The sequence below is a fragment of the Ambystoma mexicanum genome, chromosome 9, assembly GCF_040938575.1.
Source record: "Ambystoma mexicanum isolate Mex_15411 chromosome 9, UKY_AmexF1_1, whole genome shotgun sequence".
Classification (NCBI taxonomy): domain Eukaryota; kingdom Metazoa; phylum Chordata; class Amphibia; order Caudata; family Ambystomatidae; genus Ambystoma; species Ambystoma mexicanum.
Window position 1 is genome coordinate 1,515,924,641 of NC_090931.1, and position 22,777 is coordinate 1,515,947,417.

At 46.4% G+C, this 22,777-nt stretch overlaps 1 protein-coding gene across 1 annotated transcript in view; it reads left to right on the forward strand.

Annotated features, from left to right (window-relative positions):
* LOC138489392 (zinc finger protein 436-like) overlaps window positions 1–5,223 on the forward strand; it is a 92,275-nt gene extending 87,052 nt beyond the window's left edge. Inside the window, exon 2 of the mRNA XM_069617114.1 lies at window positions 1,062–5,223. Coding sequence (XP_069473215.1) covers window positions 1,062–2,063 — 1,002 coding nt within the window. The 3' untranslated portion in view covers window positions 2,064–5,223. The remainder of the gene's footprint in view (window positions 1–1,061) is intronic.
* Window positions 5,224–22,777: the final 17,554 nt, after the last annotated feature.

Sequence of the window (22,777 nt, forward strand, 5' to 3'; positions counted from 1 at the left end):
CACAGTTTCTATACTCTGAGTTTGTGGATTAAACATGCAAAGCCATCGATTGGCAAATGTGAAGCCAAGAGGAGGATTGTCTGTAGTGTTAGGTGAGCTATTGTATGTTACCGCAATTTTGATTACTAGAAATTAATAATTGAGCCTCCATCGGTTGCTGCCACTCCCACCTTCTATGTATCGTGGACCTGTTTATGCCATCTGAGATAACACATGAAACAGCACTTGTGTAATATCCACGTGTCGGTTAATGAATTTAGAACGATGTACATAGTTTAACATGAGTGATAGCAGAGAGGAGAGGACACGCATTGAGCACACCATCTTTCCAAGGCATCATTATTAATAGTGTTGTTGAGTATAGCAATGGCAATTTCTCCTGTTCCCACTGTAACATCACAGCAGAGGATTATGGAATTCATAATCAATAGCTGTGATATCATAGGCAGGGGTTCAGCATTTTCTCTACCTCCCCCGTGTCCTATAAGAATTAACAGAAGTAGGAAAAGACCAGAACCTGGAACACATACAAAAATAGCAACATTCTACAATAGCTTCCCTTCCAGTGCAGAAGCTGTGATTCTGGCTGCTTGTAAAAGCTTTGGCTCTGGTGCTGCCACCGGCCACACTGCATTTGACCGCTCGGGAGCTGTGATTCTCGCTGTCTTTCAGATTTCACTCAGAACCTCTGGATGGACTATAGCCCCATAGTCAATAGCTACTTATTGATAATTCCATTTCCCCAATGAATTTCCTGCTTTAGAAAAATACTGCATCAAACTGTGAAAGTGAAATTCATGCCCAGGTCTCATCTATTCAGGGATGGGGGGCAAACCAATAGATTTGTACTGAATATTGTACATGTAGGATTCTTCCAAAAGCACATTTTTTCCATGTTTCCTGATTGGCGAAGGCTCACAAGTGTGGCTTCTGACAGGATCACCCAGTGAGTTTGTGAGCGGGGTGTAAAATGAGGATTAACAGCTCTGTGCTAGATCTTTTGATTTTTAGGCTGTACGATGACATAAAATAATAATGGGTACTTCTGCTTCTTTCAACAGAGAGCAAGCAGCCATCAAATGATGCATGCTGGGGAGAAGTCCTACGCGTGCACAGAATGTGATAAGCACTTTAATCAGACATCAAAGCTGAGAATGCATCAGAGTTCCCACACATGGGTAAGACCATTCAAGTGCTCCGAGTGTGAGAAATGCTTCACTCAGAGCTCACATCTAACCCGGCATCAGCAGAGCCATACTGGGGAGCGACCATACCAGTGTACAGAGTGTGAGCAAAGCTTCATTTGTAGCTCGGATCTGGTCAAGCATCAGAGGATTCATACTGGGGATCGACCATACCAGTGTACAGAGTGTGAGAAAAGCTTCACTCTTAAGTCACTCTTGTACAGGCATCACAAGATCCATACTGGGGAGCGACCATACCAGTGTACAGAATGTGAGAAAAGCTTCACTCATAGCTCACATCTGCAGCAGCATCAGAAGGTCCATACTGGGGAGCGACCCTACCAGTGTACAGAGTGTGTGAAAAGCTTCACTTATAGCTGGGATCTGGTCAAGCATCAGAGGATTCATAGTGGGGAGCGACCATACCAGTGTCCGGAATGTGAGAAAAGCTTCACTCGTAGCTCACATCTGCAGCAGCATGAGAAAGTCCATACTGGGGAGCGACCCTACCAGTGTACAGAGTGTGAGAAAAGCTTCACTCAGAGCTCACATCTGCAGCAGCATCAGAAGATCCATACTGGGGAGCAACCATACCAGTGCTCAGAGTGTGATAAAAGCTTCACTCGAGGCTCGCATCTGCAGAGACATCAGATGATCCACACTGGGGAGCGACCATACCAGTGTACAGAGTGTGAGAAAAGCTTCACTTACAGCACAGATCTGGTCAAGCATCAGAGGATCCATACTGGGGAGCGACCCTACCAGTGTACAGAGTGTGAGAAAAGCTTCACTCAGAGCTCACATCTGCAGCAGCATCAGAGGATCCATACTGGGGTGCGGCCATACCAGTGTACAGAGTGTGATAAAAGCTTCACTTGAGGCTTGCATCTGCAGAGACATCAGATGATCCACACTGGGGAGCGACCATACCAGTGTACAGAGTGTGAGAAAAGCTTCACTTACAGCACAGATCTGGTCAAGCATCAGAGGATCCATACTGGGGGGCGGCCATAACAGTGCTCAGAGTGTGAGAAAAGCTTCATTCAGAGATCAGATCTGCAGCTGCATCAGAGGATCCATACTGGAGTGAAGCCCTATGTGTGTACAGAATGTGTTAAGAACTTAAATCGTACATCACATCTGATGACTCATAAGAGATCCCACACTGGAGGGAAACCCTACCAGTGTACGGAGTGTGATAAAAACTTCACTCAGAGATCACATCTGCACCTGCGTCAAAGGATCCATACAGGAGAGAATCCCTATCAGTGCACAGAATGTAAGAAAAGCTTCAGTGACCCCTCCGCCCTGAGCAGTCATCAAAGGATCCTTCCAGGGGGCAAGCCATATGTGTGCAGGAAATACAAGAAATGCGTCACTATCTGATCAACTCTGACTAGCCATAAAAAAGATACATATTGGGAAGCAGCCATACCAGTGCTCAGTGTGCGACGAACTTCACTTGTAGATCAAGTTCAATATATCATTAGAGTGTCATAAGAGTTTCAGTCAGAGAGCATGGGCCTCATTATGAGGTGGGCGGTAAGGGATTACCCGTACCGGTAAGGGCACCGGTACCAGTAATCCCTTACCGCCCTATTACGAGTTCCCTTTGCGGGTCCTCCCTTAACGCCTGGTTTTACCAGGCATTAAGGATGGGGCTCGCAAAGGGACTTTGGTGCTAATAACGGTACTGCAATTTGCGGTACCATTATTAGCACCTTCCCCATTCCCATTGGGCCCTCTGGGGGCTCAAATGGGAATGGGGAAGGGCCCTGGTGAATGGGGAATTACCGCCCCCGCCAACCTTGGAATGGGGCGGTAATAGCTCCATTCACCAGGGCGGAGTCGGTAAGGATTTGGAGACAGCCATGGTGCTAATAGCGCCATGGTTATCTCCAAACTCCTAATGAGGCCCCATGTCTTTACAGGCATCAGAGGTGCCATACTGGAGAGGTACCACACTGGTGTACAGAGTGTGAGAAAAGCTTTGCTCAGAGAGCATGTCTTTATAGCCATTGAATGCGCAAAACCAGAGACTGGTAAAACTAGTGTACATAGTGAGAGAAGCTTCATATAAGTAAAAGCCATGTATATGTTGGATAAGAACTTCCATAACAACGCTGCATTATTTATTGTAAAAAAAAATCAAGAGATATTTTGCAAAGAGAAACGTGTATATCTCTAACAGGTCCACAAGTGCTCAACCCGAAGGCAAGCAGTGATATAGGGGCCCAGAAATCAAATACCCTTCCAACCACTGTTCCATTTCCTAGGCATAATGTGATCTTTTGGGAATTTTGGAAGTCCTGAATATGCCAAAATCAGCAGCTCTGCTGCCCTCCACTGTAGTCCAAGCACTCAGCGGCAGGATATCTTTTGGGTGAATATTGCATGTTATAAATATGTTAAATACAAACAGTCCATAGATTGTACACCCACAGCAAATATCTACTTATAACCTGCATGGCTCATGCACCATTCCCACTATGATAATTAAGAGGCTGGATATCGAGCCCTTGCCGAAGCCCGAGGTTCTGTTCAGTTGGCCAAGCTCACCGTGCTCAAAAAGATGCTGGATATCCCACCCTTGGCGAAGCCCGCGGACTAGGGTAAGGCAGTCTGCCAACTTCACAGGATCCTGTCCTGCCACTTTTCTGTTCTGTTAGCCTGGCCCAACCGGCTCCAAAAGAAGCTGAATGTCAAACCCTCAGTGAAGCCTGAGCACAAGGGCGAGGCAGTCGATGGCACTCTCTGAAGGGGTCCAAGCCTATGAGCCTGCGAGGCTCTATGTTTTTCTCTATGAAATCTTTTCATTTTGTAAAGCTTTTTTCTTGCTATATTGACCCAGCTACAGATTTATAGTGGGATCTGAGACCTGCTTCATCAATCACAACTGGAATTTAAATTGTAATACATCTGTGAATTTGCAGTAGAATCACTTTATCATATCTTTCCCATCTCTACTTGAGTGGGACTGGCCAATGGTGTGCATCTGCTTTCATTTAAAACATTGACATCATTCAGGGTAGCACAAGTGGGTAGACAGACTAAAGCTGCCCCTTGAGCCAGTCGAGCATACACTACTGAATTGGTTCCATATTCTGTGACATTCTTTAAATAAATTATACTTCAAAGATGATGTTGAAGCATCAAGCTATGCCACACATTTCACCTGTCAATGGCTCACAGAAAGTGGCCTGCCTGGTTGCACTCTTAACAGAGGTAAACACATTACTAAACGAGATTGAGGGTGTCTTAGACAATATTAATGGACCAGCTAGAGCACCTGTGTCAGACCTCCCTGCTTCAGATAAGCCACGAGAAGCACCAAAGGGGACAACATGCAAGAACTCTGTGAAAACCCACCAAACACAATGATCTTTTTATAAATCTAAACCATGTAAATATACCACCAAATGACATAAATCTTTGACTGCAATCCTATTGTGACCCTGAGACTGTCTAACCAAATGGGTAATGCAAAAATGTCCTTCCAATTGAGATGTATTGCACCAGGCTGGGTCTACTGTCTTCCTTCAAGTGACCAATTTTCCAGTAATCAACCATCAACTGGCGGTTCAGAAGCAGAAGACTCCTTGTTATCTCTGAAGGAATCGAAATTTCCAGTTGCTTTTATCCACTAACTAATTTGGTCAAGGAGCGGTGAACTGGTATAGCGGACCCTAATCCAGATAATACTGTTGCCACCCCTATGTTGAACCATGATCAGCAAAATGGGAGTCAAGTCCCAGACCCCTCTCACGTTGCGCACACATTGGGGGATTTCTCCAATTGCTTTTTGTTACTGGTTGAAATTAGAAGTTTGTAAAAATCTATTGTTGATTTAAAAAAAGGAGTTTGGCATAGCTAAGCAAGGTCTGAAAAACCTAACTACCTTTGTGAATCCATCTGTGGGTCGGCAACCACCTAGGATTGCTGTGTCTGCTCATTTACCGCTGACTAATCAAATGCCTGCTAACCAAATTCGATTCTGTCAGGTGTTTGAAGATCATATTAAACACCACCCATCCCGAAACATGGAGCATATTCCACCTTGAAATTATTTGGTAAAAGGCCCCAAAACCTCAGATGATGCGCCTCATACTATTGTGGGGAATTGCTATCAGCCCAGGGGAGATTATATACCAAATAGACATAATTTTGAAAAGACATACACCACTATTCATGATTATAACCATAGAGGAGATGTGTTATACATGACTAATGTATCAAAATTAATATCAGGAAAACAGGAGGGGAAAGACAGTCTTATCAATATATATTGTCATGTAACATGGATATGTTATCAATATATGTATTTTTATTGGGTATTTATTTATTTATTATTCATTTATAAAGCGCTCAAAGCCCATAGGCAACTAGGCACTGAAAACAAACTTATGAAGATGGTACCAGGTATTTGAAGCTAAGCGTCAGAATTACAGAATTATACTTTTGCAAAATTGCTCTTTTACACATTACGCAATATACATTTATGTACACAAGTCGTACCCCAAGTAGAACCCTTTTACTCATTGCACAAGATACATTTACATTCATATGCACAGGTAGAATCGGAGTTCAGCCAATACCCAGGAACTACTGCGGTAAATCTGTCCTAAAGAGAAGTGTTTTTACATTTTAACTAAAGGACCAGTAGGAGGTGTCATTTCTGATGTGAGTGGGGAGAGCATTCCACAATTTAGGCGCTATAGTGGGGAAGCTTTATCCCCCTGCTTTCTGTCTTCTGTACTTGGGGGAGATGAGAAGATTAGTATATGGAGAGCGGGTTGGTCTGTTGGATTGGGCTTTGTGGATGAGGTTACTGAGATATAAGGGTGCCTTGTTTGCAATACATTTGTGAGTGAGAGTGAGGATTTTGAAATTGATTCTGTCCTGGACAGGGAGCCAGTGGATCTTCCTCCTGATGGTAGAAATGTATTAGTGTCTAGGAATGTTTAAGGCAGTCTGATGGTGTTGTTTTGCACAACTTGTAATTTGTTGATATTTCTTGAGCTAGTTCCTGCCAGTAGAGAATTGAAGTAGTCGATCCTGGATACTATCGGGGCTCTGGCCAGGGTGATTGAGTTCTCAGCTGAGAGGAACTGTCTGCTGGCTCTTATCAGTTTGGTGGTGTAGGCTGCTGAGGAGATGACAGCATTGACCTGTCTATTTAGTGTAAGAGAGGAGTCGATATATACCCCCAAGGTTTTTATTTCGCTAGTGACTAAGATGGTGTTACCATCAATATTGAACGTTTAGTAAGTCTGGGGGAGGTTGCTGTGTTTAGTTTTGTTTCCAATAAGGATTAACTCAGTCTTGTCATCATTGAGACATAATTCATTAAGTGTCATCCAAGCCTGGATGGCCAAATACATTTTGTTTAGGTTTTTGGAGTCGGTGTCGTGACATCCAGTAATGGGTATGAGTATTTGCGTATCAACCGCGTTGTTTGTATACTTTATACCCATATTGTCAAGTTTATCAAATAGTAGCTTGGTAAAGGCATTATAAAGTGTTGTTGACACACAGGAGCATTGCAGTATGCTGCAGGTCACAGGGACTGGAGAGGCTGCTCAGTTGTCTGAGAAGACTCTCATGGTCCGATTGGTAAGAAATTATTTAATCCATTTGATGGAGTTAGCTGAAAACTTGGGAAGCGGTCTTAAGGTGTTGGCAAAGAATTTCGTGATTGACCAGATCAAATGTGACGGAGAGATCTAGCAGAAGGAGGATGCACAGTTCCCCTTTTTCTTTGTATTGGTCCATTTGAGTTTTCAAATCCAATAGGGCGGTCTCTGTGCCGTGACCTGGTCTGAAGCCTGATTGTCTTAGACCCAGGAGGTTATTATCTTCCAAGTGTTTTTGGATCTGCAGATAGGCTGCATGATCAAGTATTTTTAATAAGAAAGGAACAGTAGTGATGGGACTGTAGTTAGTAGGCATATTAGGGTGTAATGTTGTTTTTTTGAGTAGGGCTGTTTTTAGGTCGCTCAGTGCTGTATTAGAGGCAAATGAGCTGTTGATGAGGCTGGAGATAAAGGGGGCACATTCTGATGCACATTCTTTTATCAGTGTTGCCGGACAGGTGTCACCTTTGCATCCAGATGGTTTTAAACTATTGATGATATTAATAGTATCAGAGATGGATAGTGGTGAGAATGAACATGTATTAGCCTCTTCTGAAGGAGGTGAAATTGACTGTGTTTGGTAAAGGCAAAGTTTTTATTTTTTTTGTTCTAGTTTCCGTTGAAGTGAGGAGATTTTATCTGCTAAGGCATTTTGAATATCAGACCACCAGGTATTTGAAGCTAAGCGTCAGAATTACAGAATTATACTTTTGCAAAATTGCTCTTTTACACATTACGCAATATACATTTATGTACACAAGTCGTACCCCAAGTAGAACCCTTTTACTCATTGCACAAGATACATTTACATTCATATGCACAGGTAGAATCGGAGTTCAGCCAATACCCAGGAACTACTGCGGTAAATCTGTCCTAAAGAGAAGTGTTTTTACATTTTAACTAAAGGACCAGTAGGAGGTGTCATTTCTGATGTGAGTGGGGAGAGCATTCCACAATTTAGGCGCTATAGTGGGGAAGCTTTATCCCCCTGCTTTCTGTCTTCTGTACTTGGGGGAGATGAGAAGATTAGTATATGGAGAGCGGGTTGGTCTGTTGGATTGGGCTTTGTGGATGAGGTTACTGAGATATAAGGGTGCCTTGTTTGCAATACATTTGTGAGTGAGAGTGAGGATTTTGAAATTGATTCTGTCCTGGACAGGGAGCCAGTGGATCTTCCTCCTGATGGTAGAAATGTATTAGTGTCTAGGAATGTTTAAGGCAGTCTGATGGTGTTGTTTTGCACAACTTGTAATTTGTTGATATTTCTTGAGCTAGTTCCTGCCAGTAGAGAATTGAAGTAGTCGATCCTGGATACTATCGGGGCTCTGGCCAGGGTGATTGAGTTCTCAGCTGAGAGGAACTGTCTGCTGGCTCTTATCAGTTTGGTGGTGTAGGCTGCTGAGGAGATGACAGCATTGACCTGTCTATTTAGTGTAAGAGAGGAGTCGATATATACCCCCAAGGTTTTTATTTCGCTAGTGACTAAGATGGTGTTACCATCAATATTGAACGTTTAGTAAGTCTGGGGGAGGTTGCTGTGTTTAGTTTTGTTTCCAATAAGGATTAACTCAGTCTTGTCATCATTGAGACATAATTCATTAAGTGTCATCCAAGCCTGGATGGCCAAATACATTTTGTTTAGGTTTTTGGAGTCGGTGTCGTGACATCCAGTAATGGGTATGAGTATTTGCGTATCAACCGCGTTGTTTGTATACTTTATACCCATATTGTCAAGTTTATCAAATAGTAGCTTGGTAAAGGCATTATAAAGTGTTGTTGACACACAGGAGCATTGCAGTATGCTGCAGGTCACAGGGACTGGAGAGGCTGCTCAGTTGTCTGAGAAGACTCTCATGGTCCGATTGGTAAGAAATTATTTAATCCATTTGATGGAGTTAGCTGAAAACTTGGGAAGCGGTCTTAAGGTGTTGGCAAAGAATTTCGTGATTGACCAGATCAAATGTGACGGAGAGATCTAGCAGAAGGAGGATGCACAGTTCCCCTTTTTCTTTGTATTGGTCCATTTGAGTTTTCAAATCCAATAGGGCGGTCTCTGTGCCGTGACCTGGTCTGAAGCCTGATTGTCTTAGACCCAGGAGGTTATTATCTTCCAAGTGTTTTTGGATCTGCAGATAGGCTGCATGATCAAGTATTTTTAATAAGAAAGGAACAGTAGTGATGGGACTGTAGTTAGTAGGCATATTAGGGTGTAATGTTGTTTTTTTGAGTAGGGCTGTTTTTAGGTCGCTCAGTGCTGTATTAGAGGCAAATGAGCTGTTGATGAGGCTGGAGATAAAGGGGGCACATTCTGATGCACATTCTTTTATCAGTGTTGCCGGACAGGTGTCACCTTTGCATCCAGATGGTTTTAAACTATTGATGATATTAATAGTATCAGAGATGGATAGTGGTGAGAATGAACATGTATTAGCCTCTTCTGAAGGAGGTGAAATTGACTGTGTTTGGTAAAGGCAAAGTTTTTATTTTTTTTGTTCTAGTTTCCGTTGAAGTGAGGAGATTTTATCTGCTAAGGCATTTTGAATATCAGACCACCATTGTTCATCTCTGACAGTGTGATCCGGGGTAGGTGCTGGAGATTCTAATTCACAGAGAATGGTGAATAATTCTCTAGTGTTAGATTGAGCATTGGATTTTCTCGGTTTATAGACCTCACTTTTAGCTGAAAGAATGTATTTTTTATAGTTCTTAGCTGCAGCCTGAAAGAGGCATGAGTTTGCTATGGTTGGCGATTTGCGGCAATTATTTTCTGCAGATCTTTTTGACGCACGCATTGTTTTGAGTCACGGGGTGAACCAAGTGTTGATGTGTGCTGAGCGTTTCGATTTTTTATTCTATGGGGTGCAACTTTATCAATAACTTCTGCCATGATTTCATTGTATTGACATGTCAGGATTGAAGGATCATTGTCTTGATGCTTTGAGTCTAGGAAGGGAGTTAGGAGGGGTTGCATGTTGTCTTTATTCATATTCTTAAAGCTTCTGGAGAGTGCTGTAAGTGATAAGATATGATATGATAGGTTATTTATAACACGCTTAATACCCAGAGGTTTCTAAGCGCGGACCCAGGTATCAAACCCATGTTGCTGTGTGTTGTCTAGCTTCCAAGGAAAGCACGTTGCTGCTGAGCTATCCTCCCGAGACGATATTAGCCTCTGCTGAAGGAGGCTGGTGCTGGGTGGTTCTGGTGTTTGCTGATAATGGTAGTGGTAACGATTATGGTGTTGTGGTCCGACCAAGGTGTGGGGATATTGGATTGTATGTTAGTGGTACAGTTAGTGTCTGCTAACCAGTCAAGGGTACATCCTTTTTCGTGGGTAGGGGCCTGGAACCCTTGGGCTTCCATAGATTTGGCTAAGAGGTCTGCATGGATGTCTAAGGGGTCATTCAAGCCTAAATTAAAATCGCCCATGATGATTGCTTTGGACTGAGGTTTCATGTCGTGAGTCAAGAGTGTTGTGATGTCGTCTTCGAAAGAGGAGATAGCCCCAGGGGACCTGTAGACGATTTGAAGCGTGAGTGAGGGTGTAAGGGATATTTTCAAGGTGATGACTTCATCTGCGCTGAAGGGGAGATCGCGGGATACCCTTGTGTTTAAAGTGTCTTTAGCTAGTACGGCTGCGCCGCCTACTCTATCCTTTCTAAAGATGGTGTACCCCTCTGGGATGGCTAGGGAGAGCCGTGGGCCTGAACCTGAGTGTAGCCAGGTTTCTGTAACTGCTAGAATATCAAGGTCATTCGATGTGATAACGTCTGCAATATCCAGAGCGTGCGCCGTGATGGATCTGGCATTGATGAGTGCCCCTTTTATTGTGGTTGCATTCATGCTATCAGAGGCCTTACTGGAGGCAGTTTTGTGAAGTTTAGAGACATTGGGCCTCATTACAACCTTGGTGCTAAGTGCACCAACTTTACCACCATGGTGTAAACTCCGTTTACACCATGGTGGATGGCGGATTTCCCGCCCCATTCCAAGGTGAGTGGGGCAGTAAATCCCCATTTCCCATTTTCCCTTCCCCATTCCCATTTTTGCCCCATAGGGCATAATGGGAGTGGGGAAGGCGCTAATTACGCCGCCGTAAATTACGGCGGCGTAATTAGCACCATGGCAGGTTAGCGCCATGGATTTTAACGCCTGCTAAAAGCAGGCGTTAAAATCAGAATCAGGCGTTAAGGGTTAACGGTGGCGTTAACCCTTAATGCCTGAGTTGTAATGAGGCCCATTGGGTGTGTGTGGGAGTGGTGTGATGTGGTTGGTGGCTGTGTGGATGGGGAATTTTTGTGATCGTGGGTGTGTGTGTGTGAACTCATCAGTCCCATGATGGGACGTACATGCAGAGTAGGAGTGGCTGGTGGGTCTGTGAGCAGAGATTTCTGCAAATAGCGAGTTGAGGCATCATAAGCGTAGCTCTGCCCTGTTCTAGCAGAAAGACTGTTGAATCTTGTATGTTTTTCTGGGGGCAGTGTAGTTAGTGGGAGGTCATTGGTGTAGGGTTGTGGTCTAGTCAGACCATTGGGAGGAGAGCAGTTTGTAGGCAGTGGGATTGGGAAAAGCGCAATTTTGTTAAGGAAAGGCATAGGGCAAGGGGTAGGGTGTGACGGTGCAATGTAGGCGGACTAGGCCCTTTTCTAATTGAATATAGGCACCTGCATTGTAGCAAAGGGGTGTGGGGATTTCTTTGGATGGTGATTAGCATCTAGTAACAATATTAAGAGAGTGGGCAGCAAAAAGGTGGCTGACATGGCACTCAATTTGGGGTAGCTGTGTTGGGCGGCAAGTTTAATAGCACAGTGGGGTGTGCAGGTAGTGAACAACACAGTGGGCCTCCTTAGGACCCTGGTGGCTGCAGAATGAACGGTGCCAGTAAGGGACCGACACCGTTCATTCCGTGCCACCCTATTACAAGGTCTGCAGCGGGTCCCGCTCTGGAACGCCTGCTCAGACCAGGCGTCCTTAGCAGGACCCGCTAGCAGACTAGGATGCTAACAACGGGCCCATCATTAACGGGCCCGTTGTTAGTATCCTCCCCACTCCCATTGAGCCCTATGGGGACAAATGGGAATGGGGATGTACCGGGTCCCGCGAAAGGGATTTACCAGGCCATCCAAGGTCGGAATGGCCCGGTAAGTCCCCTTTTGTGGGACCCAGAACCCGGCATGGGGGTAGCCATGCCGCTAAAAGATACATGGCTACCTCCATACTCGTAAAGAAGCCCAGTGACTAGCAGCGGTTCATGTGACTGTAGGCTAATAGCACAATAGCTAACAGTGCAGATCAGGTAGCAGAGGCTAGCAGTGGCTAGGAACACAATAAGCTGCGCAGGACAGTGTCTAGGATTAGCTAGGATAATGGTAGGCAAGTAGCATAGCAGCAAATAGTGAAGGGCATGTAACAGTGGCAGACAATGGCCCTCATTACGACCCCGGCGTTAACCAATGGCGCTATTAGTGCCATGGTTAACGCCGGTAACTTACCGACTCCGCCATGGTGAAATGGGGAATTAACACCCCATTCCAAGGTTGGCGGGGCGGTAATTCCCCATTCACCATGGCCCTTCCCCATTCCCATTTTTGCCCCATAGGGCTTAATGGGAATGGGGAAGGCGGTAATTACGGTACCACAAAATGCGGTACCGTAATTGGCCCCAAGGTCCCTTTGCGGGTCCCTACCTTAACGGCTGGTCCAGACCAGCCGTTAAGGTCGGGACCCACAAAGGGACCTCGTAATCAGGCGTCAAGGGATTACCGGTACCGGTACCCTTACCGGTAATCCCTTAACGCCAGGGTCGTAATGAGGGCCAATGGCTGAAGGCTGAATAAACTGGTGGTACACAGTACAGTGCATAGCATTTGTTAATATGGCAGATAGTGCACAGCGTGTAACAGTGGCAGACAATTGCTGAAGGCTCAATAACCTGGTTGTACACAGTACAGTGCATAGCATTTGTTAATATAGCAGATAGTGCAAGACATGTAACAGTGGCAGGCAATGGCTGAAGGATCAATAAACTAGTGGTACACAGTACAGTGCATAGCATTCGTTAATATGGCAGATAGTGCAGGGCATGTAACAGTGGAAGACAATGGCTGAAGGCTCAATAAACTGGTGGTACACAGTACAGTGCATAGCATTCGTTAATATGGCAGATTGTGCACAGCATGTAAGAGTGGCAGACAATGGCTGAAGGCTCAATAAACTGGTGGTACACAGTACAGTGCATAGCATTCGTTAATATAGCAGATAGTGCAGGGCATGTAACAGTGGCAGACAATGGCAGAAGGTTCAATAAACTAATGGTACACAGTACAGTGCATAGCATTCGTTAATATGGAAGATAGTGCACAGCGTGTAACAGTGGCAGACAATGGCTGAAGGCTCAATAAACTGGTGGTACACAGTACAGTGCATAGCATTCGTTAATATGGCAGATAGTGCACAGCATGTAACAGTGGCAGACGATGGCTGAAAGCTCAATAAACTGGTGGTACACAGTACAGTGCATAGCATTCGTTAATATAGCAGAGAGCGCAGGGCATGTAACAGTGGCAGACAATGGCGGAAGGTTCAATAAACTGGTGTTACACAGTACAGTGCATAGCATTCGTTACTATGGCAGTACCAGAGTAATTAGTAGTGCGAGGGAGGCTAAACTAGGCTAAGAGCACAATAGACTAGTAGCGCACGGTGCAATGGGAGGCAGTGGTGCATATAGTAATGGGCTAGTATCACTGTGGACGAGGTTATGCTAGGCTAGTAATGCAGTAGCTAGAAATCACATGTCATGGTAGGCAATGTTGTAATAGAATACATAACAGCGATATGAGATAATAGTAATCAGCATTGTGCCACGAGCAATGAATTTAGCGTGCTAGCATCAAGTATTAGTGTCACAACGTCACGGTGTGTGGGGCGTGGCCTGGAGCTCATGGCAAGCAGGGGCTGAGACATCGAGCTCCGGCAGAGGTGCCGCATCTCGATCCTTTTCGCCTAATTTAACATATACCAGCGTGGACTAAAAGCAGGCACGAGGGTAGAGTAAGCGATCCCCAACAAGATTCTGCTATCATGTTGGAAAATCGGACCCGCTGAGCCTGTGGGGTCCCACTCGAACTGATCCTCCCCCACCTCTGACTGGATCCAAGATGGCGGCGGGCCTGCGCCTCCGGCGCCGTTCATGACCCGGCGCCTCCTGCAGCCACACTGTTACGCGCACACAAGGCGGAGAACCAGGCGCAAACCGCAGCGACGGAGAGTCCCGTCCTCCCGCCCTCCCGTCCAAACTCATCCAGTTGTGGAGCGGCAATCGACCCGAAGACCGCACTGCACCGTGGATCGGTGCGGAGCGATACCCCCGCCGAGAAGTGGAGGATCCAGTCCCGTGAAGCTGGAGACAGGCAGCCGCGACCGCATCCCATCGCTGCTGAGACGCTGCTAGGATGGTGAAACCACATGCTGGAGCCTAACTGTGGACGGCGGGGAGGAGCGACACGCGGGCCCGAGGAGAAGGGGAGAGCCCTCCCTCCTAATCGACCCGAAACCTCCCGGCATAAGAGGGACCGGATTCAAGCACCCAGAGGTGAGGAGAACCGTGGGAGGGCACACTGACAACAAGGCCGCGAAAAGCCTCCAATAAACTGCATCACGAACGCACGCCACCAGCGCAACAGCTGCACAACGGCAGGCCCCCCCAAGCGTTGACCCGCAGGTCTGAAACACTGGACTCATGAGCCCACAAATGAACACCGACCCACAACAATGGGACCTCAACACGTTGCGAAGAGGCATTAAATAATACCCTAGAGAACCATGAAATCATCCCCTTCCCGCCCCTTCCCATGGCAACCCAAGCTCAACACACCATCTCGATCTTGAGAACCCCAGCACCAGGGTGCCACAGTGAATCCATCCCCGGGGCGGACCGGGAAGCACACCGACCCGGACCTCAACATGTCTGCCAGAAGCAAAGTGAAAGCATCCACTATGGACACATATGTCTCTGCCAAAGCAAAGACCCCTGTGCAACCTCCCCTCTCCACCCCTGAACCTGTGCACACGAAAGAGGGGGAACCCGCTGACAGTCAATCCCAAGTACTGGAAGCCATTGCATCATTACGGACTTTCATAGATACCAGAATTGACGAATTTAAGTCTGAAATCCAATTTATGAGGCAAGATGCCCGAAACTTGACCGAGAGGGTGGCCAATGCCGAGACAACCATAAGGGAAACATCAGACGAAACTACAGAGCTGAAAGCTAAGGTTGTGGACCTAGAGAAGAAGGTAGCTGCGCTTGAGTCAAGATCCGAAGAGGCCGAGGGACGGCTAGACGGGGCAATGTAAGAATACTAGGAGTGCCGGAAGGCACCGAGGGCTCGAACCCAACGGCCTACATTGAATCCCTGCTGCAATAAGAGATAGGTGCTGGGAGACTAACACAAGGATTCACAGTCAAAAGGGCCCAAAGAACACTACAAAAGAGACCCCCACTGGGCTCACACCATAGCCCCATGATTGCTAAAATACTTAACTTCCAGGACAGGGACACCATCTTGAAGTACTCCAGAGAAGAAGGACCCATAGAATGTGATAACTCCAAAATAGCTATTTACCCTGACTACACCCAGAAAGTACAGCGGGAGAGGAATTCATTCGTACCAGTCAAAGCAAGGCTAAGACAGTTAAACCTGAAATACATGCTGCTCTACCCTTCCCGATTGAAGGTAATCTACAAGGGCCGTGCGATCTTTTTGGAGACCCCTGCAGCCGCCAACATGTGGTTGGAGGATAATAACCTGGTAGAAGGCAGGGACACCCACCCTATGGAAGAATTAAATGAACCCTAAAGAAACACGTAAGAAGCAGAACCTCCCACAAACCCATACTCCCAACGAAGACACGGGTGAACAGAAACTAGGAAGGTAAACCACACAACAGTTAGCTACATAGATGCGGCCCTCGCTCAGCCTCTCGCCAGGCGCAAAGCATAACCCCCGCGAACAGTCCAGGCCAGGTCAGTTGCCTGACCGAACCCACTCGTGCCCGATACCCGGATGGGTTCAGAAGGCGCGAGAGCGCCCGAGCACCACAGGAAAAATGTAGTCGCTGGGCGCACCAGTTACAGTTATGTTAATCGTTTTATTAGTTACACAGTCTTCGTATCACCAAGGAAGAAGGGGCAGGGGACAAGGCAAACTCAGGAATCAGTGGAAGGAGGACCCTGGAACTCAAACGAGAGTCCTCACAACCTGGGACGGGGTCCACCCCAGGGTCCCTGGGGTGCCCATGAAGAAAGAACTACACCACCAAATCAATGGCTCCACAACTTAGAGTGATGACATGGAACGTGAGAGGGATGGGCTCATATCTAAGAAGGAACCGGATCCAATCTTATTTGCGCAGAAAGGAGATCTCGATTGTGATGCTTCAAGAGACTCACCTCACTGAAGAATCCATGTCCAAGCTATCTGACCGTTGGCGCGGTGAGGAGTGGCCAGCCGGGCTTGAAATATTGATCCAATGGCATCACAACTCAAAGTGATGACGTGGAATTTGAGAGGGATGAGCTCATACCTGAGACAGAACCAAATACAGTCTTACCTCCGAAGGAAAAAAGTTTCGATTGCAATGTTGCAGGAGACGCATCTTACGGAAGATACCATGTCCAAATTAGCGGATCGATGGGCTGGGACCAGGAGGGGATCCCCCTACTCCAAATACTCAAGGGGAGTGTTCACATGGGTGCATCCGAGTGTGCCTTTCCAATTGCAAGGGTTCGAGTCTGACAGAGAAGGAAGGTACATAATAATGTGGGGCACTATGGAGCAGAGACCGATTTGCTTAGTCAATTCGTACTTCCCGCAACATGGAATACCATCACACCTCAGAACAATATGCGCACGGATGGCACATCATCGAAATAGGACCTTCATATGGGGGGGGGACTTCAACTGTGTCATTGAAGGCACTAAGGACAGGTCAGTGCCGCCCCCCCATCCAAGCAACCCCGCAACATGCGCCCTGACAGACACGCTGGAAAAACTCAACTTGGTGGATATTTGGAGGGAACAACATCCCGATGAAAGGAACTATTCCTATTATTCAGCCCCGCACAAGGTCCACACAAGAATCGATTATTTGTTCATCGACAGAGAACAAATATCATTGGCAGAAACCACGGCTTATTTAGGAAGCTCAATCTCTGACCACTCCCCACCGATCATGCAATGGCAATTTATTGGGCCTAGACCACCAATCCCCATGTGGAGGATGCCTACTGCGGCCCTTGCTGACCCTGAATTCAGAGAGGACCTCGCTGAAAAATTAGAGGAATACATCAATATTAATAAAGGCTCGGTATCTACCTGGAGCACATTGTGGGAAGCCATGAAGGTGGTGGCTAGAGGTGAAATAATATCGAAAGCTGGAGGTACTCGCAGGCAATTGAGGACTGAACTTGAAGCACAAGAAGGAGAGATCTCTCGTCTAGAATCCGCCTCAAGCATTACACCAGAGGTTGAAAGGAAGTTGAAGGAAGCCCGCGAGAAATGCCAATCTTCCTGGGATAGATTAGAGAAGTTTGACTTCGCAACATACACTACCAGATCTCACAGGGAGTCCGACAAACCCGGCAGACTGCTGGCTTGGCTGTGCAAGCGTGAACGCCCCAGGCACCTCCCAAAGGAGATACTGGACGAAAATGGGATAAGACACAAGACACAACTAGGAATTAATGAAGCGTTTGCCAAATTCTACTCCAAACTGTACTCCCATGACACACAAATAGCCAGAGATGAAATTAAAGAAACACTGGAAGAGATAGGCCTCCCCAAAATATCCAGTGAACAGAGAGAGGCACTGGAGATGGAAATCACAGCAGAAGATGTGACAGGAGCAATCAGAGCACTGGCCACCTGTAAGGCTCCCTGCAGTGATGGCCTCCCGCCTGAATTTTACAAAACATATGAAACTATCCTCACCCCAATTCTCCACGAGGTCTACCAAGAGGCCTACGAAAATGGGGTCCTACCTAACACTATGAAAGAAACGATAATTATTCCCATGCTCAAACCAAACAAACCGCCCACTGATTGTGACTCTTATCGCCCTGTGGCCATGTTAAATTATGACAGCAAGATTCTTACCACTATACTGGCCAATAGACTTGCTATGGTGGTAGGGTGCCTAATCCACGAAGACCAGAACGGTTTTGTTCCAGAACGCAATACCACAGCCAACCTGAGAAGGCTTCAACACATTATGGCCGAAACTTACGCGAGAGAAGAAGACCTAGCAGTACTATCACTTGATGCCATTAAGGCCTTCGATTATATCTTCTGGGAGTGGCTTGTCGAGGTGCTGCGGGGGTTCGGATTTGGCAAAGGCTTTGTCAGATGGATCACAGTACTCCTGTTGCAAGAGTAAAGACCGGCAGAATAGTGTCTGAATCCTGGAAAATACAAAGGGGCACCAGACAAGGGTGCCCACTTTCGCCCATGCTATACATATTGGGCCTGGAGCCGATTGCCATATATTTTAGGAAACAGTTCTTTGACGCTGGCATTATGGTGTGCAACGAACACAACATAATATCACTATAGTTGGACGATGTCCTTTTATACTTGAAAGACCCCCAGGTCAACACACCAATCACATTAGATATACTGGACAACTATGCGAAATACTCTGGGATCAAATTCAGCAGACTGAAATGCTCTGCTTTCCCCTTAGCTAGCCTGAGAGGCCTAGAAGAAGCTGATCTCCCGGACATAGGGAAAAAAGTGGCAACTTGACACGTTCCGGTACCTAGGAATTAATGTGAGTCACACCCCGAAGCTCACACACGAGTACAACACGGAAGTAGCAATAACCGGCCTTCGCAAGTCCATGAAATTTTGGTCGAAACTCCCACTTGCAATGGTAGGCAGAGCAGCAATCGTTAAGATGATAGTTCTTCCTCGATTTCTATATGTTTTTGTCAACAAATGCCACTACGTCAGACCGCCCTTCTTTAAGAAATTAGGGGCACTCATCAAGGACTTCCTATGGGGTCCTACCAAAAACAAATTGACTCTGGCTACCCTATCCCTGCCACACAAGGAAGGAGGAATACAACTCCCAGACCTCCAGTTGTATTATCTTGCGGCACAGCTCAGCCACGTGACGAAGTGGCTCTCAGACGATCCGTCAGCCGAGCTGGGACTACTGCGACAATCTCCCTCCAAAATACTCCCCAGAGAAACTCTTTGGAACCCTCTTCAACAATCTCCAGATGCCCCCCTGATTGTCGAACTTGGTAGGCAGATTTGGACTAGAACCTGCTACATTAGTCAAGTGAAACATCCTTACTCTCCAGACAACCCCATTCTGGTTGACGTGTGTGTAAAACAGAATCGAATCTCTCCATAGCTAGGAGATAGGAGGGCGCCGGAATTTATACATGGGGAGATATGTTTGAGGAGGGCGAATTCAGGGATTTTGAGTCACTGCAGGCTATTGAAGGGCTATCGAACGGCCAGTTTCTCTGGTATCATCGGCTCAAACAAACTGCTAGGAGGAACTGGTGCAGCTGGCCGGAGGAACCCACCCCAGACCCATTGTTACAAGAGATGCACGACCTTACGGATGGCTGGAAACCGGTCTCTCGACTCTATAAGAGGCTCAACGACAAACCCAACCCCAAAAGTGCGGCACTGAAGGCGAAATGGGAAACAGACCTTGAAACTACACTCACAGACAAGGAGTGGGAAAGATCATTACTATATACCAAGAAGTTGTTGAGAAACTCCAGATTCGGTCAGATTCAACTAAACGTCCTATATCAGACATATATGACCCCACACAGGGTGGCTTCCTTCAACAAACAGGCCTCTCCTGCATGCCCATGGTGTGGGAACGACAAAGCCGATCTGATCCACATGTTCTGGACTTGCACCAGGACAATGGTGCTGTGGTCCAGAGTTAAACAGACCTGCATAGATGCTGGAATAAGCAGATATGAATGGACACCCGGGGAATGCTTATTAGGGACATACCCTAGACCAAGCAAATATAAACATGTTGTCAAGTTGATGGATATTGCATGTATACTTGCAAAGAGAACTATAGCCATGGCATGGAAGACACCAGAAGGCCCGAGACATGAACGCTGGTTGAAAGAACTTGAGAGATGGACTGCAGCCAAAACCAGAGCCTGGCAAGACGGAATCAACTCTAGCGGAGATATCGCGAGTGGCACTCTTTACTCTTGGAAGGCCCTCTTGCGAGACATACACTTCAGTGCAGACCATAAACCTCCTTGATAAACCCCATTACTTTGCCATAAATGATCCCACGCTCTCGTCCAGAGACGGCGGTACTCTTGACGGAGATCCCTTCCACCTCCTGAGATATCGGAACCCCCACTTGCTACCATCCCCACCTGAGAAAGATGAACTGATTCACAAGAAGACTATTGTTGTTTATGTTTTGTGTTTCAGTTAATTTTGTTGAACTTGTATACATCTAATACAAATGCCAATAAACTGCGTTTTAAAAAAAAAGAGTCACGGTGTGCAGTGTATCACTGCGGGCAAGAGTAATGAGGCGTGCTGAGGCGGGGTGTCTAGTTTGCCAAATAAATGATGGCCAGGTCTTGCGAGCTCTTGCCAGGTGCAGGTCGCTGTGCGATCAGAACCACTGCTTGTCAATCGTGAGAGATGATACCCCCCAGGGAAGGTGGCCAAGATTATAACAAAATGCCCTTCTGCAATGAGGAACTTGCATAGGGTCTTCTATCAGTTGACTACCACACTATATATATATATTTTTTATTTGTATACCTAGTTTCTTACAAACTTTTATCAAATTCCTTAAAAACTCATCAGTCAGAACAAGACGAAAATACATCCATATAATTGCATTTCAACTAAAAACAATTGATCCAGCACCTCCTTCAGAAATTGTAGCGAGGTGAAAATTAGACCGTAGTCTTCTCCACCCAAAAGACGAGACCAGTAAAGGTCTGCGTCTTCGCAGTGTTTTGAGACTAGACATTCACCCAAAAACTTGGTTCGACACTTGGTCAACCCCCTGCATTCACCCAGCCCAGGGCACAACGTTTTAACCTGTTCATCCTGATTGCAGAAACTGCACATTTTGGATTTGGATTTTCCCTATTTCTTCAAAACCTTGTTGGTAGGGAGCAGGTTAAAGCACAACCTCATAAACTGGGCTCTATACCACGGTGACAGAAAAAGCCTTAGGAATTGGGGTATTTTGCCAAAGGTCTTTCCTTCATTCCACAATCCCTGTTGCCACCTGTGGGAATTTCTGTCCACAAGAGAATCAAGCCAATCTTGCTCCCAAATCTTTCACGTAACTTTGCTTGGGTTAGCCAGTAAGTTTTCGCTACACGAGCCCAACGAGTTAGTAGTGCCCGGCTTTTGTTTTTCCATTGACTTAATATGCTAGGTTTATTTTCGCCTGTAAGTTGGGCGAGGATTTCGAAGTTGAGGGCAGACGGCACTAAGAGGCAGTTCCAGAACAGTGAAAGTACCTTCCAGGCAGTTTTCGCATAGAGAGAAATGAGGCCAAGTTCGTACCTTATTATGGACGTAGGCACGCAGCTTGGCAGCTTTAGAAGCTTTCTCCAAGAAGTCCCCACCAGAGATGCCCATAACTTATAGGATGTAGAGAAGAAACCTTCCGCTCTGAAGATCAAGGATGGAGCGACCTTCTCCTCGTAGAAGTCAATCCGCGGATCCAAAGAAAATGTGCCAAACTTCCTGTGAAGCAATATAGCTTGCTACGTCAGCATGGAACACTTCTTCTTTAGGGAGTGACACCTGGGACCATCACCTAGTTTGTTGTTGACTAAAGTGCCCAGCTAGATCACAGGCTAAACTTCCACTAAGGGAGTGTCGTCCAGAAACCATTTGTACCCCGAGGTACCCCTCTTGCTTCTACACCCAATGGTCAGGATCTTAGTTTTTAGCGGTTTAACTTCTAGTCCGTTCTCCCTCATGTATTCGCTCAACGCCTTTAGTGACCATTGTAGTCCGATGAGAGTCTGATCTACAAGGGCCAGGTCATCGGCGAAGAACAATCTGCCGATCTTAGACAAGCCTAATCTGGGGGGAAGGCGTTCACCCTATCCAGTGCGATTGGGACGTCTGATAAGAACAGATTGAAAAGGGTTTGGGCGAGGGGACACTCTTGTTTCAGTCCCCTTTCCATAGGAATGGAGTCTGATAACAGACCTTCGACTTTGGGCCTGATTTTAATGTTGGTGTCCTGATATAGTTCTCGGATAGCTGATAGCAGGTTCACGGGACAGCTCCACTCCTCCATTTTATTCCACAGCCGCTCCCTGTCTATGCTATCAAGTCTTTTTGATGTCAATGAAAGCAATATATATTCTGGTCCCCCTTTCCAGAGCTATGCCCTTAAAGATGTTCAAAAGGAACAGATTCAGGTCAGTCCCTCTGGCCCAACTGAAACCCGTTTGTCTAGGGTTCGCTCCACCCGTTGAAGCTATACAATTCTGTAGATGAGACAGCAGCATTCCCCCAGAGATCTTTCCCATCACATCCAATAGGGCTATAGGGCAGTCATTCCCTGGATCTGCCCTATCGCCTCCCTTGTGGTTTGGAACGATTACTGCAGATTTCCAAGAGTCAGGAATAGTCTCTGACCTCAAAATGTTATTAAATAGTGAGTACATGATAGATGCCCATTCTTCCTGTGTTTCCTTTAGGGTCATGTTGGAAAGGCCATCCGGGCCGGGGGCCCTAGACCAACTAGCTTTCTTGATGAGCATGATCAAGTAATCCTCATCATAATGAAGCGACCACCCACCCCCCTTCTGTTCAAGCTTGGCCATCGGCAGACTATCTTTCGGCCCCTGTTGGTTTAGCAGTTCCCAGGTTGCTCTCCTGTCCTTTCTCAATATTGTATTGAGAATGG